At 34.4% G+C, this 22722-nt stretch overlaps 4 protein-coding genes across 9 annotated transcripts in view; 2 read left to right on the top strand and 2 right to left on the bottom strand.

The window, feature by feature from the left end:
- LOC119840579 (DNA polymerase theta-like) overlaps window positions 1-710 on the bottom strand; it is an 8267-nt gene extending 7557 nt beyond the window's left edge. The window contains exon 1 of the mRNA XM_038367267.1: window positions 706-710. Coding sequence (XP_038223195.1) covers window positions 706-710 — 5 coding nt within the window. The remainder of the gene's footprint in view (window positions 1-705) is intronic.
- Window positions 625-12620, top strand: LOC119840369 (tubby-related protein 4). Of its 4 annotated transcripts, none has more exons than XM_038366959.1 (13): window positions 625-931; window positions 1781-1954; window positions 2954-3215; window positions 3895-3995; window positions 4500-4724; window positions 5023-5239; window positions 5544-5741; window positions 6082-6206; window positions 6300-8010; window positions 8752-8947; window positions 9119-9269; window positions 9757-9930; window positions 10317-12620. In XM_038366959.1, the coding sequence occupies exons 1-13, from the start codon at window positions 911-913 to the stop codon at window positions 10431-10433; spliced, it is 3672 nt and encodes a 1223-aa protein (XP_038222887.1). In that variant the 5' UTR covers window positions 625-910; the 3' UTR covers window positions 10434-12620. The 4 variants fall into 4 exon arrangements, with proteins under 4 accessions (XP_038222887.1, XP_038222886.1, XP_038222888.1 ...); XM_038366958.1 differs by having other exon boundaries at window positions 5541-5741; window positions 6085-6206; XM_038366960.1 differs by having other exon boundaries at window positions 5541-5741; window positions 6300-7998.
- Window positions 12621-13185: 565 nt separating this feature from the next.
- Window positions 13186-15760, bottom strand: LOC119840370 (RWD domain-containing protein 1). Its single transcript, XM_038366961.1, has 5 exons — window positions 15566-15760; window positions 15294-15496; window positions 14288-14431; window positions 13768-13954; window positions 13186-13372 (listed from the first exon to the last, which is right to left on the bottom strand). Exons 1-5 carry the CDS (start codon window positions 15633-15635, stop codon window positions 13260-13262), a joined length of 717 nt encoding a protein of 238 aa, XP_038222889.1. The 5' UTR covers window positions 15636-15760; the 3' UTR covers window positions 13186-13259.
- Window positions 15761-16212: 452 nt separating this feature from the next.
- Window positions 16213-22722, top strand: part of LOC119840623 (piwi-like protein Siwi) — a 24893-nt gene continuing 18383 nt past the window's right edge. The window contains exons 1-12 of one of the 3 annotated variants that reach the window (XM_038367313.1): window positions 16213-16277; window positions 17272-17559; window positions 18248-18379; window positions 19080-19239; window positions 19334-19445; window positions 19520-19645; window positions 19743-19844; window positions 20049-20142; window positions 20321-20448; window positions 21309-21569; window positions 21786-21928; window positions 22230-22375. In XM_038367313.1, coding sequence (XP_038223241.1) covers window positions 17274-17559; window positions 18248-18379; window positions 19080-19239; window positions 19334-19445; window positions 19520-19645; window positions 19743-19844; window positions 20049-20142; window positions 20321-20448; window positions 21309-21569; window positions 21786-21928; window positions 22230-22375 — 1690 coding nt within the window. In that variant the 5' untranslated portion in view covers window positions 16213-16277; window positions 17272-17273. Of the gene's footprint in view, window positions 16376-17271; window positions 17560-18247; window positions 18380-19079; window positions 19240-19333; window positions 19446-19519; window positions 19646-19742; window positions 19845-20048; window positions 20143-20320; window positions 20449-21308; window positions 21570-21785; window positions 21929-22229; window positions 22376-22722 lie in introns of all 3 variants that reach the window. The other 2 variants (XM_038367312.1, XM_038367311.1) reach the window with 2 other exon arrangements.

The raw sequence follows: 22722 nt of genomic DNA, 5'->3' as shown, positions 1-22722 counted from the left end.
ACCTCTTTATTAGAGAGTTTTGTACTTGAGATTGCCTCCGGCACTCTTTTGTTTCTTTAAACAATAATGAAAGAGATTTAATTTGCTATTAAAATAGCTTGTGATTTATTTATTTACGATGTATTTTTAATTTACGTGATTTTTAAGAACTATTCGATCAAGATTTTTTTTTCATAGCAAATAGCTCATTACACAGCTGGTCTATAGTTAGTTACAATAGAAAGGTTTTTTTTAAATAGTTTATTAGACAAATTGTACACCTATATGATTTTTTTTGAAAATTTTTAATAAGGTATATGACGAAAGCTTTCAAAGCATTCACTGCATGGAAATTGTATTTTGATTGGAAATATCTAAAAAAGATAATATGTTTTTATTACCTTAAACCAAATAAAGTGCGACGCGGTTTACATATTCATAGATAAATTTAATAAATCAAATAAGTGTTTGTGTGCGTTAATTAAATTGTTAGATTAATTAGTTTTGTTTATCAAGGTTGGACCAACATTGGTTGGATATTTATGAATGAGTGTTATATTAACCCTATTTCAACTAAATAATGTTTTGAGTAAATTCTTCCTTTAAAAATGCCTTAATAATTATCTTTTTAGCTTAATATTTAGTAGCTAGGTAGTCTTGTATTTATGCGTATATACTTTTGGTGGACTGTCAGCGATATTGTTATGGTGTTAAAAATGCTTATACTTCATTGTTGTTTATTCTTCTTTAAATACATGTCCATCTACAGGTGATTTTAGTGAAATGGAACGAACCGTACCAAAAACTAGCATCATGCGATAGTTCAGGAGTAATCTTTGTGTGGATCAAGTACGAGGGACGGTGGAGTATCGAGCTGATAAACGATCGCAGCACGCCCGTCACACATTTCTCCTGGTCGCACGATGGGCGAATGGCCCTCATTTGCTATCAGGTAAGAGGAACCATGTAGGTACAAAAGACACGTATAACATTTTACGGTTGAGATGAATACTCAGTTTAAAATTCAAATACACAGTTTAAAATTTTCATGACAAAACCCCTTAATTAAATAAGGATATAAATAAAAAGGCAACTCTTTAAATAATCATACATCGATTTAATTTTCAAACAAGCAATTTATAAAAACGCTGTTTTCCACAAAAGCATTAAAGATCCATTCAATAACAAGAATGTGAGTCGTGCACATTCTAACGGTCTCATAAATCTGAATAAAAGTTGATTAACAAAGGGGTTATCGTGGAGCCGAATGAGATCCAATTTTCCAATGTCGGCACTTATTCTATGAATATGAATTCTAAGCTAAGTTGTTTACGATCGTCACGTTACGACTTCATATAAAATATTCATATTTAGTTTTCTCCGGATAAAATATTCACGTTTAATTTTCCACGTGTCTCGACGGGTGCTCGAAACATGTCAGTCTCATTTGCTAAAAGGCTTCTGTTTGAACCCAACTGAGCAATGAATTTTGACGCGTTGAAAATGTCATCCGCTACGTTGTTTTTATAGGTATGTATATTGTATAGTATCGTGTAATTTTATTATATCAGAAAGACTAGATTTTCATAGATTGCGTAAGGGTAATGCGTAGGTAAAGTTATAAAAGCGATCTTCAACGTAGACGGTATTACTTCGAAATCACAAAAAAGAAAGAGAAGAAGAAGATTTTCTAACTTTATAACTTATCATTTACGCTACTTACAAGTTTTAATTACTTTTTATTGCAGCTACAAAATAATTTTTTTTTCAAGTGAGACGAGTAAAAAAAATTTTTGTTTAGGATGGCTTTGTATTAGTTGGCTCCGTGGCTGGTCAACGCTACTGGTCTTCCATGTTATCGCTGGATGCTAGAATAACTTGCGGTTGTTGGACTCCAGATGACAGCCAAGTATATCTAGGTACAGCTTCTGCCCAACTAGTTGTTATGGACGTACACGGAGCTATGGTATCACAAGTGAGTATTATTTTTTAAGAAGAAAAAGGCTTGTCTATCAAAATTGTTAAAAGTGAGCTTTCTGCACAATGAAGACAAGTTAATCTTAAAAACGTTAATTTATTATGTATATAAATATCAATGAAGGATTCCATGTCGCAATCAAATAAAACAAATAGTCGTCATTAACATAAATATACTTAATTTTCTCGCGAAAACTATTAAGAATTCCTTAACATTGCTCGATATTCATTATTCATACGCCCTCAATTCTCATAAAAATCTTGACACAAGTAAGCAGTTTCTTTAATTCTTTAAATGCTCTTGTATTCTTAAGTTTAACAAAGAATATTTCTCAACCAAGTTTTTATTAGAACCAAACTTTGTTACAAGCTTGCCAGAACTCTTTCTTAATAGCAGCATTACTTCGCTACAATGTCTTCCCTCCCACTTTAATAACGCGCTTCGTATGCTAAAAATAACATTGCTTTTACCTACTTCGAAAGCTGAAGTAGGTACTAAGTAGTCTTTTGACGCGCGCATTTATTAACAACGACAACATCTCATGGTAAACGAGAATGTTCGGTTGAAAAGATCTTAAAATTATTATGCTTTAAGGTAATTGCTTAGGCGCTGCACATGCTACTACATAGTTTATGTAAACTAGTAGTAGGTACCTGCATAGGCTAAAATTTATATAAAATTAATCCTTTTGTACAAAAAAGGTCACCTACATCCCTGAGGGGGTACTACAACAAATTCTAAAATAGGACTAAATTACAGCAATTTAGTATCAAACTCATAGGACCACGTTAATCGCTTGAAAATAGATTAATCGAGTAACAATATCCGAAGAAAAAACAGTCGAACTTATATGTGTGGTTGATACTTTCCCCTAGATAGGAAACTGTTCTACACATAAGCTAGAGTTTACTGACTGATGCTCAAAATTTAAGACGACATAATAAACCAGTAATCCCTGTGCTATTCGTTTTTTATTATCATTTAAATATTTTCCAGGTGCAGCTCGTGGCTGAAGGCGGAATTAATTCAATGGCGTGGTCTTGTGAGAAGTTTAAAATGGAAGAAGGAGAAGAGGCGCCTGAGAATAATGGAGGACATGTGCTTGCTGTTGCTCTTGGCAGTGGTGAAATAGTACTGATGCGTGGACACGATGACGTGAGTCCCATAAGGATTAACACGGGCTTGAGGGGAAACACGTTAGCAATGGAGTGGGCGAACTCAAGAGAACTCCTTGCGGTTGCTGGTACCTTAATAGCTGGTAAGCTTTTCTGATATTATTAAACTGAAACTCGGACTTCTCACAGAGGAGACTTTATATAATAGGAACTTTATCAACCACTGTTTGGGAAAGCAGTCTGTACAGTTGAGAAGAGCCTTTAAGAAACTCAGTACATACCTAATTGTTTTTTGACGAACTGGTCAGCTATGGAAATGATTAATGAAATTGATTTTTAGTTAAATCCTAAAAAGCTTTTCATTTCCGTCTTTACGTTTGTGTGTCTAAAGGTTTATTTATAAGTGTATAAAAATAAATACAATAATATTATTTTATTGATGATTATGTTCAAAAGATTAGTGATGTGAGTAGTCCTATTTGAGGTTAAAGTTATATCACAATTTAACACATTTATCTGTACATATTTAAAGCCCATCTTATAGAGCAGAACATGTTGATTTATAGGTTCTTACTTACTTTCATGAATAGAGGTAGTTTGGCTGAAAATCCGTATACAATTTACGACGAGAACCTTTTACGACCGGCTCTATTATGCCTTTCTAGTAAATACGTTCTGCTGTATCCATTTTATGGGTCTACATATCAACATTATTGGAAGTGAATTAACTTGTAATTTGTAAAGTACTTTGTAACAACAGGAAGATGTAATGCATTCAAGTAGTTCAGTATACTTTGCTATACGAATTCTTTTTATTTTCAGAATCAGGTGAAGCCGAAGATTCTCCGCCATACAAAAATGTGGTTAAATTCTATTCTGACACGGGAACACTCATTTACACCGTGCCTATTCCGTACACACAGGTAGGTGTAGGCACTTGTAACAAATTTAGCCGATGTCACAATCTATTGATATAAGATTACAGTGAGAAAATCAAAAGGATACAGGTATATGAACACCATTAATATTGTATTTAAAAAGCATCAGCCGTTAAACGTTAACAGATTTAAAGACACCTCACTCGCCCATACGAATCGGGTAATTACCTTACTTTCGTGTTGCTATTCCATTGTGTGACGGGTGTCTTTAAATTCAAAAACATTTATTTATTTAGGAATTGTTTTAAAACCTTCCTATATTGTTTATCATTAAAGGAGAGGTTTCATTATCCCTGATAAAAATACATACGCTCAATTTGTTTCCTCTAATTGCCAAAGATTATCTGTTTATTTGTTAACATAGATTGGTATCATCATGAATAAATGTTCTTCGCATAAAAAAAATATATGCTCGTCATGCTTAATTGAGTTACTAACATTCCATAAAACACTACTGACATCCGAATTGATTGTTATCCGAATCATTAGGCCAAAGTAACAGCGCTGACGTGGGGCCACGCTGCGCGTCGATTGTTCGTCAGCGTCGGTGGCGCAGTGTGCACGGCGCGCGTGTGGCGCGTGGTTGCGCCGCTGCAGTTGCTCGCGCGTGTGCGCGCTGCGGCCGCGCTGCGACACCCCCGCCTGGCGGCGCGCTTGCCCCTCCCGCCGAGGTTGCAGCCCGCGTTGGCGAGCTTGTTCGCGCATACCATACGGGTATGTCATTGCAACGACAGTAACATTTTTAATGCTGTGTAATCTGCACTGAGGATGTTTAATATAGATTCGCTATAATATCACTCAAGAATATTGAACTTTGCCAGTCGACGACAAGTTTTTAACTGATTTCAAAAAAAAAACAACAGTGATTTCATTCTTGTATCATCGAGTTCAATTTTATTTTTTAAATAAAGTAGTCACTTTTAGTTCATTAACATCAATGCGTAACATCAAAACACTGTTTCCTAAATCATTTTTATACACATTTCACGGATTCATATGAACTTTTCTACAGTGTAACGTACCAGAAACAAATGAGTTACGTCGCTTCGTGTCACGGCCTCCCGCAGCGGGCGGACGTCTCCACTGCACCATGCTACGACATGATGATGAAGAAGCTGGGGCCTATACTCTATATCTCGAGCACTTAGGAGGACTAGTGCCTCTTCTTAAGGGGAGGAGGACGAGCAAGATTAGACCGGAGTTCGTTATATTCGATCCGCAGGCTGAAGGTTGGTTTATTAGCGTAAATTTAACAATATTAGGTTTACAATTTACATAATGTTTTTTGAACAGTTAGGTATACCAAAATAAAATCGATGATGCATTTCAGTGTATTGTCAAAATCATTATTTTTTTGACAATTTAAGCTACGCAAAGGATTTTGGTGGGGTTCTTTTTACAGATAGAGAGATTCTAGAAGAAGGTTTATATGTATAATAACATCTACTAAACTACTGCCAATTTAACGCGTGCGAAGCTGCAGCCAAAAGCATAAAAGTATCCGATAGGTGTATAGCAAAATGTTTCCAGAAGGTTCCATCCCGCCCGTGACTCGTGAGTCGAGCAGCAGCAGCGCCGGCAGCTCGTCCAGCAGCGGCAGTTCCGGGCGGGGCATCCCCTCGCCCCGCGCCCGCGCGCCGCACGCCCCGCACGCCCCGCACACGCCGCGTGCCGCCCGACGCCAGCGCGTGCCGGAAGACTCCGCCTCTTCAGACACCGAACGGGAAGACGGTACGAGTCAACGTATAATGCGATATCACTTCATGTTTGTTTAAAAGATTTTTTATGTACATTTACATTTTTTATGAAATAGTGTTTTTATTGCTCAATTTGTTAGACACCATATGAGAAGACGGTATGACTGAACGTATATGAATAAGTATTTTTCATGAAATAATCACAAATAGTGTTTCTATTGAACAAATTCTTAAAAATGTGCTAAAAGTATGCTTAGTCATATATCAATATTGATAGATTATTGATTCCCTTTGTATTATATTAGTTATGCAAATACGTATGTAACCTTTTTTATTTGCTACTTACAATATTGATAGAAAATGTACTTGAATAGCAGGATGTTCCGGATCTCCAAGGCTACAAAGGAGACGTCGCGCCCGGGAAAGACGCAAATCCCGTAATTCAAGTGACAAGGACGAAACTCCTGATGAACTTGCCTATATTGATTCACTGCCAGAGGTAAATGTCGATGATGAAATTAAAATAAATACATAATACTTAAAGCTTGTAAAAAAGAACACAAAATGAGTATATAATTTCTGTTTCTTTCAGGATGTGCGCTTAGTTGAAGTAACGTCAAACATTTGGGGCACTAAGTTCAAAATGCATGGGCTAGCAAAAAATGTGCCTGCAAATTTAGGTCAAGTGACATACAAGACATCTTTATTGCATCTTCAGCCGAGGCAGATGACTTTAACGATAACAGAGCTAAGAGATGATTACCCAGTTGGACCTGACCCCAATTTTAATCCGAATATTTTTTCTGAGGATGAGGAAGATGTGTTTCAATCCAGTGGCAATAACTCGCCAACCCATTCAAACAACAATATTAGGCGAAAATTCAATCCTTCTATTCTCAGTGAAAGAATAGGCAATACGAACAGTATTACACAAACAGATACATCCAATAATAATAATAATAATCCAAATCCAACAATGGCTAGAGCTGAGTCATATGAAGAATTCCCTTTCATAGATACCAGCGATAATATGAACAACGTAACAGAAAATGTTTATAGCACTCCCGTGAGACATGCGCCGCAACCAAGTGAGAGAAGAGTGAATAGCACCGCCAGTGTCCCTAATAGACATGCAATATCTCCTCTTAGATGTGAAAGTTCGGTTCCTACTTTGCAATCGCCGAAGAACGCAGTTGCACCAACTGACATAATATTTGAAAGGCCGTCTCCGCAAGCGGTTACGTGTGGAGGAAGGGGAGATTTTTATGGAGGAAGGACTGATTACAGCGTGAGAGGAGATAATGTTTCCTTGAAGGGAAATATACCAACTAATGAACATCAAAGCTTTAATCTAAATCTCAGCCTAGAACCGAGCAGACAAGTGACAATAAAAAAATGCGATAATCACGTCGCAGATAATTGCCTTACCAAATTACGTAAAAATATATGCAGCAGAGGTGAATCAGCGTCTTATGAAATGAACACCAGAATTTTGAAATCATTATGCAATAAGAATTACGAACATGAAGTGCATCCAGATGCAATGTGCAAAAGAAATGAGACATTAAAGAATTTACAAAAGGGTGAAGATCTTAAATATATTGACGAGGAAACACCGGTTGATACAAATATAACTAATATAACAGAAAAACCTAAAGAGGTAGAGAGAAGAGTGCAAAGGACTACTACGGTAGTACCCATTAGCCCTGTATGTGCAAATGTTCCAATGTATGACACAATGACTCGTAGTTGCAGCGTGGGCTATCTCGACTTGGTCGATCCTCAGGTACTTCATGCCCAAGTTAGTCTATCAGCACTTCGAGGAGAACCACCTCGTCGCCTTATACTTGTCAACAACAAACGTCACAGACGTCCCAAAAAGCATTTCAAGGCTGATTTAAAAACTTCTGAGAGCGCTAAAACGCCATTGAAAAAGTGTGGTAAATCGCGAAGTTTAGATTCAAGTGAATTATCAATTACAGTTGAGAAGGGAAAGAAACAGTTAAAGACTGATTTAAATGTAAAGGGAGACACATCGGTTAATTCTAGTAGCCGCAATAGTACGGGAGAAGATAACAGTGGAACAAGTACTGAAGAAGGTGGTAAAAGTGGAGTAGCTACAAGGAGATCGCGTAGAGACTATCCTGTATGTACAGCGTGCCGACTTGTGTCACCGTACGATAAACGCGATGTTGACGCAGACACATACGTATGTGTGGCATGTAGTTCTCGTGCTACATACACGCTGCCAGCGACGCAACCGCAGCTCACGGACAGCGACTCCGACTACAGCAAGTATTATAGTTAGTAGTAGATGCTTTTCTCACCCGCGATATATTACTTCAACGGGGAGAGACGCTGGTCGTCTTGATTACGCGACCGTCCGCGTCAGCTAGATTGACTACGCTTTAAATCACGCATGTTTAAAGCTTATGCGAACGTGTGAGTTTTATAACAAAGCACAGCGTGAAAATCCACATGTTCGAAAAGTAAATAAATTAGCTTAAGAATTCAAAAATACACAATAAAGGCACGATTAGATGTAGATTAAAAGGGGAATGATGTAGTATTTTGAACATATTAAATAGGTCTTGGCTTGATTGGAAGCATTTGGTATCCATAAATAATTCTATTAAAACTTGCACAAAATGCTTTTATGATATTATGTAATACGCAACCCCCTTGAGACACGGGTTGGATTATGAAAGGAGATATTAACTAGTAACAGTTAAGCATAAATATTACTTAGTTGCAATCGATTCTATTTTTAAGTTTATCGTGCTTAAGAGTGGCGAAACAATAGTTAAACAAACTATTTTGGGTAAAAAGTTTAAGATCGTATGAGTGAGGTTCATGTCTATAACTCATAAATTTTCGTATTATGTTATATTTTATAATGTTTACCCTATTGTTTCGTCACTGGGTACACCTACATAAACGAAGATATTAACTTTTTCCAACCAAAATTAGAATCCGTGCATGTGTTCCCAGAAGTTATATATATTTTTTTTTTTTTTCTATATATTATGTGGATCGCCGTACAGGTTCATTGGAGCAGTTAGCATTGCGGTTGCTGGCATCTCGCGGCGGGCGCGGCTCGAATAGTACTGCAGTGCGAGAGAGCAGCTCCGCGCCAGCGTCTCCCCGCCCCGCGCGCTCCAAGTCCCCCGCCCCCGCTTCGCCCGCGTCCCCTGCGCCGAGACCTCGCAGACATAGATATTCTTCTGCGTCGCCTATACGGTAACTTGAAAGTACCCTCACTCTGTGAATTGAATATTTAATTTTTTTATAGCAATAATTATTAGAGAACACAATGCAGTTTGTTTTTAATGATTCTTACGCAAATTTTCAATGATCTCATGTTATTTGTGAATTCTTTTTTATACTTAATGGTGTATTTAAAATTTTCAGACAATTGTTAAACTCACCACTACTTAATCGCAGAAGGAATAAGAAACCTTCGGAGAGCTCTGACGATGAGTTCCCGAACGGATACAGTGAAATCAACAGCAAGAATTTTAGAGACCTAGAAAGTTTTCAAAAGGCTCAATTGAGAAATAAGGTTTGTTCTTTATTTCCTATCCTTTTATATAGGCATTGATTATACACTCAGTTACAATAGAAATGGATATCGAAAGGTACCCGTTTTAGGCATAGTTCAAGAAAACTTATCCGAGTAGACAGAAACCAGCTTCTACCTAAGTCGTTTATATGAACAAAATCCTGGTAAAATGCGTTACAACAGTGCTATGCACTGTGCTAATTTTAATAAGATACTAATAACCACACATTAAAATTAGAACAAAATCATAGAAACCAGTACTATCTATAAAGAGAAGCAATAGAACCTTCTAGACTATTCTGAAATGTGAATATATTCTAATTACAAACTTATTCGGACACATTACTTACTCTAAACGTATAAAGTACAGTCTATAAACACAAACAATACGACATTCCAGGTTGTTTTAGAATGTTCAATAAATCCCATGATTCCAATTTATTAGATTTTTATTTTTCACGTACTTAAAAAATGTAACTCACCACAGATTAAGCGCGCTGGTAACTCAACAGCAACGGACCGCAGTACACGGCGCCAACTCGTGATGCACAACAAAGCGCCCATGTGGAACGAAAACAGTCAAGTTTACCAGCTCGACTTCGGAGGACGAGTCACACAGGAGTCCGCAAAGAACTTTCAGATAGAGTACCATGGCAAACAGGTAACATTTACAAAGACATCCTTTTATCCTTCAACTTTTTTATAGAACACAAAACACGAAGGACCTACTTTTATCAGATAAAACTAGATTTTTCTGTGTATGGACATAAAGAATATAAGAATAGTCAAAATCTTTTAAATCGGCTTAAATAATTCTTTCACTACTAGAAAGCTTTGTTATTCCTGAAAGGACAGGGCTATACTTTTTAATTTGTTTAATATGAAGAAAACTCGGGCAATGCGCTTACATTATGTTTAGAAATTTTTGTGTTTTGTGTGTAACGAAAACTAGTCTATCGATTGCAAAAATTATGTTATTCGGTAACTAATTTGTCAGGTTAGCAGCTACTGGACAGCCATGAATAACTAATACAAATTGTTCTGTAGGTAATGCAGTTCGGCCGCATCGACGGCAACGCCTACACCCTGGATTTCCAATATCCATTTTCAGCTCTTCAGGCGTTCGCAGTTGCTTTAGCGAATGTGACTCAAAGACTTAAATGAGCTCTCGCTGTAACCTACAGCAAGCGATTGAGGTCGTATGGTTTTTATAACCGCTGTGGGGCTTAACACGACAACTGAAAAATATTAAAATCATTTCGTCAATCAGAAACACGGAGTAATTTCCCTCTTGTCAAGCGAAAACTGTTTAATGGTGAAACATTAAATGCCTTTTGATACAGAACAGTGTTACGCAATAGTAAAGTTATAAGCGGATGCTGAACGATTTCAAAGGACTCGAATCGTTATTATTAAGTGATGTTATAAATATATCTGAACATGTTAGTGTATTTCCCTCAACTGTGTTTTAAAGTTTATAGTTTAAAAATAATAGATCTGTAATTTGTTGTAACTCATATTATGTAAATAAAAATCTATGTGTTGTATCAATCGATGGAAATTATTAATTATTATTAAGTTAATGTGAAATATCTTTAGTATGGATGTTATTATAAGTATCTTCTTTATTACATCAATTTTGTTTTAGATTGTACAAATACATTTGTGCGTAGAAATCTGGCAATACACCTTCATTCCCACAAGCAGTAGAAACAATCATAGACAAGTAGGTCTCATATTGTTGTCGTGTGTAATGAGAACCCTTCACGATCTAAAACGATCTAGTTAATGTAATGTGCTTTATCTAAATAATTTCAAGACCCTATTTGGGATATTTTTACATGAATAGATAGTTCTGTAAATATCTATAATAAAAACAATGTAGAATAAAAGCTGGATTTATTAAAAAAATACCAAGAGTCAAGTTATCAATTCTTACAGTAATTTCTTGAACAATAATTATCATCTAATCTGGCCTAGATAGTATGTATAGTTGTAGACGTATTTTTTGAAGGTTTTACAGATTCCTTTCAATAGCTAACATGCACGTACAATAAATTTATGCCTATATATGAGGTTATTATGCATATATATTATAAATCAGATAAATAATACATTGCTTATATACACATTTTTGACGATAGATAACTATGAAAAGCAAGACCACTCATTTTGTATTTAGTTCTGGTATTGAAAAGACAACACAGTATGAATATTTATTAATTTAACATTATTTGAGTTAATGCGTTAAACCGTATTTTTATTTTGTTTCTAATAATGAAACCAAATATTTAAACTAAAAATTCAAGTGTTTTTATACACTTTATTTTAACTTAAACGTCATCAGACAGATATATTATGTGCCCACAATAAACCAATTAATCACAAGAACTGCCTATTTTGTTTTATGCTACAAGCGCAGGTGCAGAGTATTCACATGAGAAGAGAAGAGATCTTTGGACGCCAGCTTTCTTTAAATTATTTTGATCTAGGTATTGCAGTCTCCTAAGCTCAGGAATTAGCCGTGTATTACTGTCTCTCGTATTTACCTAGAGGCTAAGGTTAAGAGAATTTTATTGCGACTTTGTACACGACGACTATAAAAAACCTGTTAATGTAGGTATCAACGGCTGATATTAAAATAAAATATTGCTATGTTGCTGTTCTATATTCCTTATCATAATATTTATAATCGACGCGTTATAATTGAAAATGTAAAAGGCGTTTGCCTTACTATTGTTAAACGAATAATATAATTACATTAGTTTTAATTTACTATCTCCTGTGAGTATGCTGTGTACTCTGCTTTCTTGTGTTTTTATTGTTATAACTTGTTTATTAAATAGCTTTTACGTTTTTATATGTATTAAATTGGACGAGAGTAAACGTAGTTGTTACAAACAGACGTGCAATATGGTATTTATGTATATGTTAAGATTGATTGATTATAAGTTGTAAAAATTTATATGAATAATGATAGTTTCGTTTTAAAAATAGTTACCAACATATCCCTCGTTAATTAACTTCTTCTAATATAGAACTTTTTTAAGTACCTACTAAACCTTCATTTCTTGTGTTCAAGACTGCACTTTGTAAATATACCTATTAATTAAGCATATTGCTACTTTTACTATAGTCTATAAAAGTGTTAGATAATTAAATGTATGTGTTAAATTTGTTTGCACGATTTCCGTTATCTATATATCGATGTATTTTGTTGTGATGAGCTTTTTTATTAAAAATTAAAAAATATATATTTGATGTTTTCTTGTCAAGTTATTGGATATGTGAAAATAAAACTATGAATGAAATAAAATATGTTTTTAATATCAAAATTTTGTAATACTGTGATGAGTAAGTGTTCATATTTATTTTGATGAAATGTACCAGTGAATAAAAACTTGTTTATTTAATTATAAAAATTGCCGAAAGTGATAGTCATAATATTCTATTATATCACCATGGCCAATCTCGGATTATCAATTTTACTTTTAAAGTAAAATATTGGTGAGTACTAAGAGCAGTTACGTTAAAAGTTTATGACTTTCGAATAGCATAAATATCACTAAACATTTTTGCATATTTTATTGCTTTCTGGTATAGATTTCAAAGAAATATATCATAAGTGTATTTACATAAATTTTGCATTTTCAATTTAAAAATTCTGTGAAGTGTATAAAAAAAAACACATACCAGAAAATAAGTCAATAAATTAACATAATATTGTAGTTACAATAAAATAACCATAACCAGTGTAACAATTCGGTTGAAATTCTGTGGTCTGGTTGTTCATTATAATTTACATATAATGAAATCCTATCAAAAAATTCTGAACGAATTATAAGTAAATCTCGTTTTAAATTCGTTAAAAAGTATTTTACTGTTCATAGCTTTTTATTAATATGTTACACTTGCATTGCTTTTCACTTTCCCTTGTCTCACTTTATTCACGCGAATCTTAGCCTTACTCATACAACAAATTGTAAAATATTAATCACTTTCACTACCACTCTGTCCGGGAATGTAGTCTTCATCATCCTCATCAGAAATATCTAGGTCATCTAGATCTTGGAAGAGAGACTCGTCGACTTTAACAGCATCTCCTGAAATTTTTATGTAAAAATTGTATTGAATAGACTAGAATGCTCATTGATGTGATAGCACAATACTATATTATACTAGCTGCATAGCAGTTTTACATATACAAATATTATTTGCATTAAGAATGTCCAAATTATTATAATAATCATTGTTTCTCTATACAATATATATCCCTATATTACATCAGCTATCTACTAAGTTAAATTCACATCAAAATCAGTCCACTTGTTCCAGATGTTAGTCATAACAGATCGACAGAAAGATGATTATTGCTAAAAACATTGATACCTGTACTATATATATCACTATTTTTTATATGTATTCAGAAAAAAATATACACTTAAATTTTTTTTTAATTAATATAGATTATAGAAGAATAATCAAGAAAAAAACTTACCATCATCAAGGAATTTCAGATCTGACTCATTCAAAGTGGTGTCCCTTAAGAATAGCTCTTTTCCTGTGAGTTTTGTCTTATCTTTTGATTCTTTTTCTCTCTTAGCAGGTATACCCATGTCAATCTCAAACTGTTTCCTCCATGCGAGAAATGACTCCACAGTAACTCTTGTACCTTCAAATCTTTTCTGTAACCCGCATAATTTATATATAAAATAAAGTCATAAATTATGACAGCCATGTATATATAGCCATAAATATTGTTAAAATTGGAACTGGCCAGATAAAGTGCAAGAAATAAAACATTCTGCTGCACTTTCCTTAAAATTCCTTTAAAACCTAATTTATGTCTCTCCTGACAAGTCTATTCCTTACATGAAAATCTAAGCAATACTTGCTACTCTTTTACTCAGTAGAGATTTTGATTGGTTCATGTCCAATTTGGTAATGTATAAACAAAAATAAATAAGAGATGGAATCACAATGACATAGTAATTAATCAACAAAAACTTAAATATTACCATTTCAGCTTCTTCGTCTGCCTTTTTCTTTGCTAGGATTTGTTCTTCTCTTTGCTTCTTAATCAAGTCCCACTTCTCATTGAGCCACTCTTGTCCAGCAGAAACCAATGTGAATACCATAACCATTCCAACATTTTCTTTTCCCTGAAGTTACGATAATAAACATAATCATTAGATATAAATTATCTATAGCAATATTATAAAGCGCACTAATCTCATGAACTACTGGTCCGATTTGAAAAATTCTTTCAGTGTTAGATAGCCCATTTATTGAGGAATAAATAGGGTATTTATGAACCACAGGCAAAGGCGGGGCGGAGCGCTAGTCATTTATATTATCTTTAGATAGTCCATTTATTGAGGAATAAATAGGGTATATAAGAACCACAGGCGAAGTCAGGGCGGACCACTAGTCATTTATATTATCTCTTTTATGATTGACGTGCTTTTTAGAAAATACGATTATTTAAACAATCAAAGAAACTACATTCTCTTCACTCAATTCACCAATCACTTAAAAAAATTATAGTAATAATGTGGTTACGTGAAACAGTTTGTCAAATTTTATGAATTTAATGTAAAATAAATGGAGCTAGTACATACTAATATCATATAAAATATTAAAAAATTTGTTAATGATTTCAATGATCAGTCATCAGGTCGGATACTACATCATTGCCCGGTGCGGCGAGGCGGTGTGGGACGTGTTCCGCTCACGCCGCCCACAGGAGGGTCGAGTGGTGATTTCACCTTGCCGCTCTAATTCCTGAGATGGCCCGGGAACGGGCTGCCGCCGAGGGGGTCGCGGACGTATATTAACCAGCTCCCGTGACCCCTTCTTACAAAAGCGGCTCGTCGGAACACAGTGGGGTTTTAGTCGGTAAGAACCCGACATGATCCACGGCTACTTTTCCCCGGGGGCCGTGGGTATCTATGTAAGATTTCCCCACTATAAAAAAAAGAGGTCGAATACTACATAAAAACTAAGTCATAAAATTAAATATACCTGTTCTACTAAATGTTCCAATAATTCATTTTTGTCGACTACATCATCGAAATTTTCTTCATTAGATACCTCTACGACAGGCAGCTCTTCGGGATATTTTGAAGTGTAAGTAAAGACCAGTTCACATGCTAAGCCATCCCCATCATCATAACTTTCGGACTTTATTGGAATACTAAATTTGTGAAAAGGCGCAACCTGCAAAACTGTTAATATTTTATAAAGTTATCTGGTTACATTCATAAATTTTATTTCAACCTGTATGAAAAGCTTACTTTGCATATCACCGCAATAGATAGAATCTAAGGCCTCTACTTCACTGGCTTGTTCATATTGATAATCCATGTTCCTGGGTTGTATTTAAAAGATTTCAATGAATTAGGCTAAGCATATAGCAATTTGAACAACAGTCAACAATCCATTTTGACATGATAACAGCTGACAATTTATAGGTTATCCATAAACCAAAGAGTAGAAAAGATTTAACGAAATCGACACTTTTTTATTAGGTAGTCCACGCACTTAACTTATCTCAATAAAGTTCCAATATTAACATAATACAAAATATATATAACATAATCTGGTGTGTTTCTTCAGTTTGGATGTTATAATAAAAACTTTTAAATATACTATCAAACACATTATTTGAACAGTGAGTAGTAGATGCTAGTAAGTATGTTAGACTTTTTCTTTTAATTAATTGTTTAATAAACCGAATCAACCACGACAAAAACTTAACATAGGTCTTTAATGATAAATAATAGTCTTAATAACTATTTAGTAATATGTGTCCATAGAGTACTATTAGCCCCATACACAGGTACCATAGATTATACACTTATGTGCGCATAGATACTATACTATGCGCCACGGACTGTTTGCAATTTGCAAACAAATCGTACTAACTTCACATCACACAAATTAATGTAATAAATAGAACCATATTATTATACTACTCTTTGAATAGAACCCAATGACAATTCACACGTTAGTTCACTTTGAAACTTCATTTTTTTTGTTTTGAGTTTTATGATTATTGTTTAGGTAAAGTAAGAAGTGTTGAATTTTTGTATAAATTAAAGTTGGTAAGAAAAAAATACTGCTTATATTACTCAAGCATTTTCACAATTACATTGAATCCTACTTCTTCCAACAATTTTCAATACACAGCATGTTCTTAATGTTTCTTTATCTTGTTCATTATTTATAAATAAAAGCTACACCAAAAATTATAATACATAATATATGAATGTAAAATTATTTAGTCGTTATATTATAAATAGACAAGCTGTTAAAATGCCCAATTTTAGTTTTACAATAAAAAAATATTGTAATACCTAAACCTACTTCAAAGAAACAAACTTCCCCGTTAGGCGCCATATTAAAATTTTAGTCTTGATCTAAGTTTTTACCTGCAAAATTGAACAGTTTGTGAAGAAATTAGCTGATATTATGTGCGAATCGAATAAAGCGATAAAATATCCGTTTTGTTGGTAATTACACCCGTTTTAACAAATTAGTTATGGATTTCAATTTAATCAAAAAAGTTTTTTAAAGTTAAATAAGTTTTTATATGAAATATCATAGGCATTATTATTAATCTGTTTTAGTTTAAACTATTTATAGTATGTTATATGTTCAATGATTGGATGAATAATTGTAAAATTGCGAACTAAGTGTATTTTCAACGAATAAGCGTTTTTAATAACCTACCTGCAAGCTTTTCTCATGCAGACAGTTTTACCTTCGTAATCAAATTGCTGCTGTTTCTAAGACAAAACTCTTCAAATATATGTAAATTAATTAAAGATTAAAATTTTCAGTTCAGTAGATATAAATTTTTGTAATTATGTGGACTATGGTGTAGTTTTATAAATAAAAAATATTAGAATACCCGTTAAAAATCATCGCGTAGTCATGTCCGATTTCAAATAATTACAAAATGACCATCATTGAACTCGAATTACAAATTTCCTTATAGCCATGTCTGAACGTGGTCGAGGTAGAGCTCGGGGTCGAGCAGGTCGGGGAGGCGATGGGGGAGCCCCACCGCCGCGTCGTCCGGGCGAACAGATGCAGGCGGGTCCCGCGCCCCCGAGGCCTCAGCCGCCTTCAGCCTGGGGCCCTCCGTCTGTGGCGCCCCCAGTGCGGGCTGGCATGCCGAAACCTTCCGATACAGCTGGTCGAGCTTCTCATCGTTCAACTCCATCTACTCATGCACATCCTGGAGATATTGACATACAACATGAAATGCAAAAGCTTGATTTGGGTATGTAAAGAATGATTGGAAATATGAACACTTGAACATGATATGGTAATTATATTATGATAAGTTAAAAATAAGCAACTGTCTGTATATATATTTATTTAAAATTCAGGATATATTATGGGTAATAAATAAATAAATAAATTCACACAACACCTCATACATTGACCTGACCCACACTAAGTAGCGTAAGCACTTGTGTTACGGGTATCAGGCAACAGAGGGAACACAAATATAATACTTAAATACATATATAACACCCAGACACAGAACAAATACAAATGTTCATCACATTAATATTTGTCCTGGAGCGGGAATCGAACCCGCGACTCTTGGCATTCAAGACAGGGTCACTACCAATTGCGCCATCGAGCCTATGGGTAAAATATATTTTGTTAATTATTATTTATGTAGTATTTTATACCTTGAATTGAATATGAAATCTGCTTATTTTAGATCTATTGACCTACCTGCCTACTTGGTGTAATTTTAACAATGCAGTATATTATGCGACTAAACAATGTAACATTGTCAATTCTGTGAAATTTCTTATCCCAAAAAAGAATTGAACCGATTGTTATAAAATTAAAGTTTAACTAATCTACAGCTTTATTTTGTTGCTTCAATGCTGAATTAATTGTTGATTATTTATTTATGTAATAGTGTTAAAATGATATATTTATTCTTAAAGGTAAACCAGAGCATGGGGGTGGTGATGCAGGAATGGTAGTGGGTCGAGGTGCACGGCGCGGTGGAGGCAGAGTCCTGCCGGAGCAGATGACAGTATTACGTACTCGACCTGCTCAAATAACATCAAAGAAAGGTATTTATCTCATTTCTATTATGTCATTCCATATACCAAAACTAGTCACAAGTGAAACTACAACAAGTTAATCTTTAGATAAAGATATTGGGTTGAAATCATCATAGGTTCAATTTCAGATTAATTATTATAAGAATAAACTTTACAAACTCATAGTTTATTATCTTAACTGGTATTTTTTATGGTAACATGCATTTTCTCAAGCTATAGACTTCCTATCGTGGAGAAATAAGGTTATAGTTTCATGTTTCAGTGCATCAACTAAAGTTAACATAATTATTAAAATATGACTATTTCATTCAACAAAGCAGAATTTTTCTTTGAAAACCTTTATGATAGTAAGTTTAAAGTTTTCAAAATCAGGACAGATTAGAGGGAATTTTTACTAAAATAACATTACATTGTGAATTACAATATTTATTAAAATGATTGTCTCTTTACAATAGATTGTTTTTGTGGTTTGATCTGTTTGTTTGTTAGAATTTTAAAACCTTTTCTAGGAATATTGTTGAAGATAAATACAGTACAGAATTAATATGATAAGTTACTTAATCCTCCATTTGATTGTGTGAACCATCAATTATAAAGATAAAAAATTGCTGGAACCACAGGTGGATATACTTAAAACTTTACTTTCATGCTTTACATAAATTTGAAAACAGTGTAATATTATACCAAATACACCTAATATCATCAACAGGTAGCACAGGGACGCCTTTGGACCTTATTGCAAACTACTTCACTGTGGAAACGACACCCCAATGGTGCCTTTACCAGTACCATGTTGAATTCAATCCAGAGGAAGACCGTACTGGAGTGCGCAAGTCCCTTTTGAAAATACACATGGTTAATTTTGGAGGGTAAAGTATTTTTAACAATATTTTTTCATTATATAAGAATATGAGAATGCTTTTATATGTATCAACAACTTTTATATATATTGCTTCATTACAGGTATCTTTTTGATGGAACTTCAATGTACACAGCAAAGAAATTGCCTCAAGACAATATGGAATTCTACTCTGAAAGAAAGAATGATGGAGAAAAAATTAGAATACTTGTTAAAGTATGATTAAAACTTTAGTGAGTTTAGTATTTAATATTGTACATCAACCTAATCTTTTTTTATTATCATTTCAGCTTATCTGTGCTGTGAGCCCAGGAGACTATCATTATATACAAATTTTCAATTTAACCATCCGAAAATGCTTCTACTTGATGAACTTACAATTAATGGGCAGGGATTTCTTTGACCCAGATGCAAAGGTAAATTGAAAGATATAAGAAAAATAATTATATTACTTCTTCTTAACACAATTTTTTCGATTTTCTTTAGTTTATATAAAAAAATAATATATTTTAGGTGGACATACCTGAGTACCAACTACAAATATGGCCTGGATACAAAACAACTATAAATCAGTATGAAGACAGACTGTTGATGGTTACTGAAATCACACATAAGGTAAGATTTATTCTATATTATTGTTTACAAGAAAATTCTGTAAATGAATACAGTTTAAGGTACTGATCTCAGGATTTATATAAAGAAATAAGTTTGTTGAATTTCACCAATCTATGCTCAACAATAAATGTGAATAATATTTGTATGAAAATTGAAGAGCAACATGCGAAAGAAAAAAAATAACAATAATTTTTTTGTGATCAGATTTTGCGCTTGGATACTGTTCTACAAATGATACATGCATACATATCTACAAAAGGCGCAAACTATAGAAGAAGCTTTGTTGAAGATGTCAGCGGTGAGTGCAATAACAGTAGACTCTTATTTCAGTAAATTTTATATTTAATGATGAAGCAATGTGTTTGGAAAAGTCTAGATGAATTTTTTGCATTCCAGTGTTAAAATATTTCATAACCCTATTCTGAATTCAAATATACTTAACAAGCAAATTAATCACTATTTTGCACATGTTTCAGGCCAAATTGTAATGACTGATTACAACAAAAAAACCTATAGAGTAGATGATGTGGCATGGAACGAGAGTCCAAAGTCAACATTTAAAATGAAGGACGAGACTATCAGTTATCTTGATTATTATTACAAGGTAATTTTTATGTTAATTAATAAATACTAGGGCTGTAACGGAGGCATTGTTAGAGGAGGCGGATGAGGAGTTGAAGAGGTTCGCAAAATTTGAATTAGAAAAAGTTTTCGAGAGTCGAGCATGCTTCGGCTCGAATTGGGCCAGCTCGCACCGGGAAATCATTCACACCCCCACAGAAAACCGGCGTGAAATAACAGCTTGCTATTGTTTCGTACGGTGAGTGGGGCAGCCGGAGTACTAAAAAAAAAGGGGGTATGATTTATTTAAGTCAAAAATTTAAATTTTTTAATCAAAACACTTTTTCGATTCAAATAAGAGTGGTTATTCATCATGCACTAAATTACTAATCACGGCTCAAACACACAACAATTATGCGCTAACGAACGTTGAGTCCTTTCATTCATTCACGTACACACCAACCTCCGTGTTCCGTGTAGTATTATAATACGGATTGACCATTCACTCGCGAAAATGGAGCCGTACGGCCACGTCTCCCAGCGTGGCTCTGCGCGTTTTATGTTAGCGTAAATAAACCTCCGTTTTAACGTTAATGATACAAACATACAAAAGTTTCCTCTTTATATAATATTTGTCTTTTCACACTATTTAACTAATGAAATAAATATGGAACACATCAAAACCTTATTTTAAAAACGTATTTATTGAACAATGTAGCCAAGTCATAAACTTGTAATAAAAATTAATCATAAACAATATTTATATAAGCTTTGTAACCGTATGAAACATCCTTGCTGTAATGAACCAGCCTTGCTGTAATGAACCAGCCTTGCTGTAAAAAACTCTTTTATATCTAATATAAAAGAGTCTATCTATATTAAAAATAAACTGATAACTTGCAGAAATACAACATCCGCATAACGGATGCGAACCAACCGCTGCTGATATCGCGCTCGAAGCCGCGCGACATCCGCGCCGGCATGCCGGAGCTGGTGTACCTGGTGCCGGAGCTGTGCCGCCAGACGGGGCTCTCGGACGAGATGCGTAACAACTTCCAGCTGATGCGCTCGCTCGCCTTGCACACCAAGATCGGTCCCGACGTACGCATACAGAAGTTGATGCAGTTCAATAGGCGGTTGACGCAGACCAAGGAGGTGGTGCAGGCGAGTGAAAGTGTTTTGATGTTATATATGTTTTTTTTTTGTGGGGGAGTAATGCATTAACAGTCTTTTGCAGATGTCTTGTAGTGGGTTGGGGTTTCTAATTTTGTGAAATTAGTGCATACTTGTATTATGTCATGGTGTAAATTATATGATTAAGGTATAAAATATCATTCTTTTGTTGTGTCTTATCATTGTTTTGTTCATCGTTTATAACAGGAGCTTGGATCCTGGTCTTTGAGACTGTCAAATGACCTGGTGCGCTTCAAGGGAAGGCAACTGCCTCCAGAAAATATTGTGCAAGGTGGTAACGCCAGATACCGTGCTGGAGACACTACAGAGGGCTGGACAAGGGACATGAGGTTTGTGACTGTGTAACTTGTTTTTGCATGAATGAGTAACAAGCATCCATCCATCAGTTCAGATCATAAGTAAAGCTGGTCTCATTGTACTAATTTTTATCTGAATATATAAATAAGAGTTAAGTTAGTAATTGTATGCATTTATCTTCAATTGAGTTACATGTAAAATTGAATAATTTCTTTGAAAATTTAAGGCTTTCAATGATATTGTTGAGTTACTACATTTTATCAAATATAAGTGATAATTTAGACAGTTGTATTTTTACTCCTGATATAACATATGTATTTTTTTTTCTACCAGATCCAAGCATCTGCTTACAATAGCGAGCGTACCCTCGTGGGTGGTAATAACCCCTGGCCGGCAGCAGCGCGACGCGGAAGGTTTTGTCGAGCGTATTATGGAGACTGGTGGCGGGTGTGGTTTCCGCTTGCCCAGACCTGAGATTGGTGTGTATTATTTTTTTTAACTAAAAGCTAAACTGTTGTCAAATTGTCAGAACTAGAACAAATTTAATTGGGATAATACAGGAGACACAACCTTTCAAATAAAAAAAGAATAATTAAAATCTGTTCACCCAGTAAAAAGTTACGTCGTAACAAGCGCAAAAAAAAAAAACAATTTTATTGATAACCTCTTCCTTGAAGTCACTTTAAAATGTATCATACTAGACGCTCGTCCCGGTTCCGCCCGGCTACAAGATTTTTGTTTTATCCCAACGAGCATTTAATCGGGATAAAAAAATCTTCTATCACTCAAGTCAGCTCATACCCTGTCTGTATAACAAATTTCATTA

Source organism: Zerene cesonia, chromosome 6, assembly GCF_012273895.1.
Source record: "Zerene cesonia ecotype Mississippi chromosome 6, Zerene_cesonia_1.1, whole genome shotgun sequence".
NCBI classification, from domain to species: Eukaryota; Metazoa; Arthropoda; class Insecta; order Lepidoptera; family Pieridae; genus Zerene; species Zerene cesonia.
This window is presented reverse-complemented; position numbering and strand designations above follow the sequence as displayed.

What these genes read in the sequence shown, in the direction of transcription:
- LOC119840369 (XM_038366957.1), top strand. Translation starts at nt 911, where the DNA reads ATGGCCCTCATTTGCTATCAG. An exon ending in ATTCGATCCGCAGGCTGAAG is followed by an intron (nt 5,240 to 5,540) that starts GTTGGTTTATTA and finishes AAATGTTTCCAG; the next exon opens with AAGGTTCCATCCCGCCCGTG. An exon ending in TAGAGTACCATGGCAAACAG is followed by an intron (nt 9,931 to 10,316) that starts GTAACATTTACA and finishes ATTGTTCTGTAG; the next exon opens with GTAATGCAGTTCGGCCGCAT.
- LOC119840370 (XM_038366961.1), bottom strand. Translation starts at nt 15,635, where the DNA reads ATGGATTATCAATATGAACAAGCCAGTGAAGTAGAGGCCTTAGATTCT. An exon ending in TGGAACATTTAGTAGAACAG is followed by an intron (nt 14,432 to 15,293) that starts GTATATTTAATT and finishes TCGTAACTTCAG; the next exon opens with GGAAAAGAAAATGTTGGAAT. An exon ending in TCTGAAATTCCTTGATGATG is followed by an intron (nt 13,373 to 13,767) that starts GTAAGTTTTTTT and finishes TAAAAATTTCAG; the next exon opens with GAGATGCTGTTAAAGTCGAC.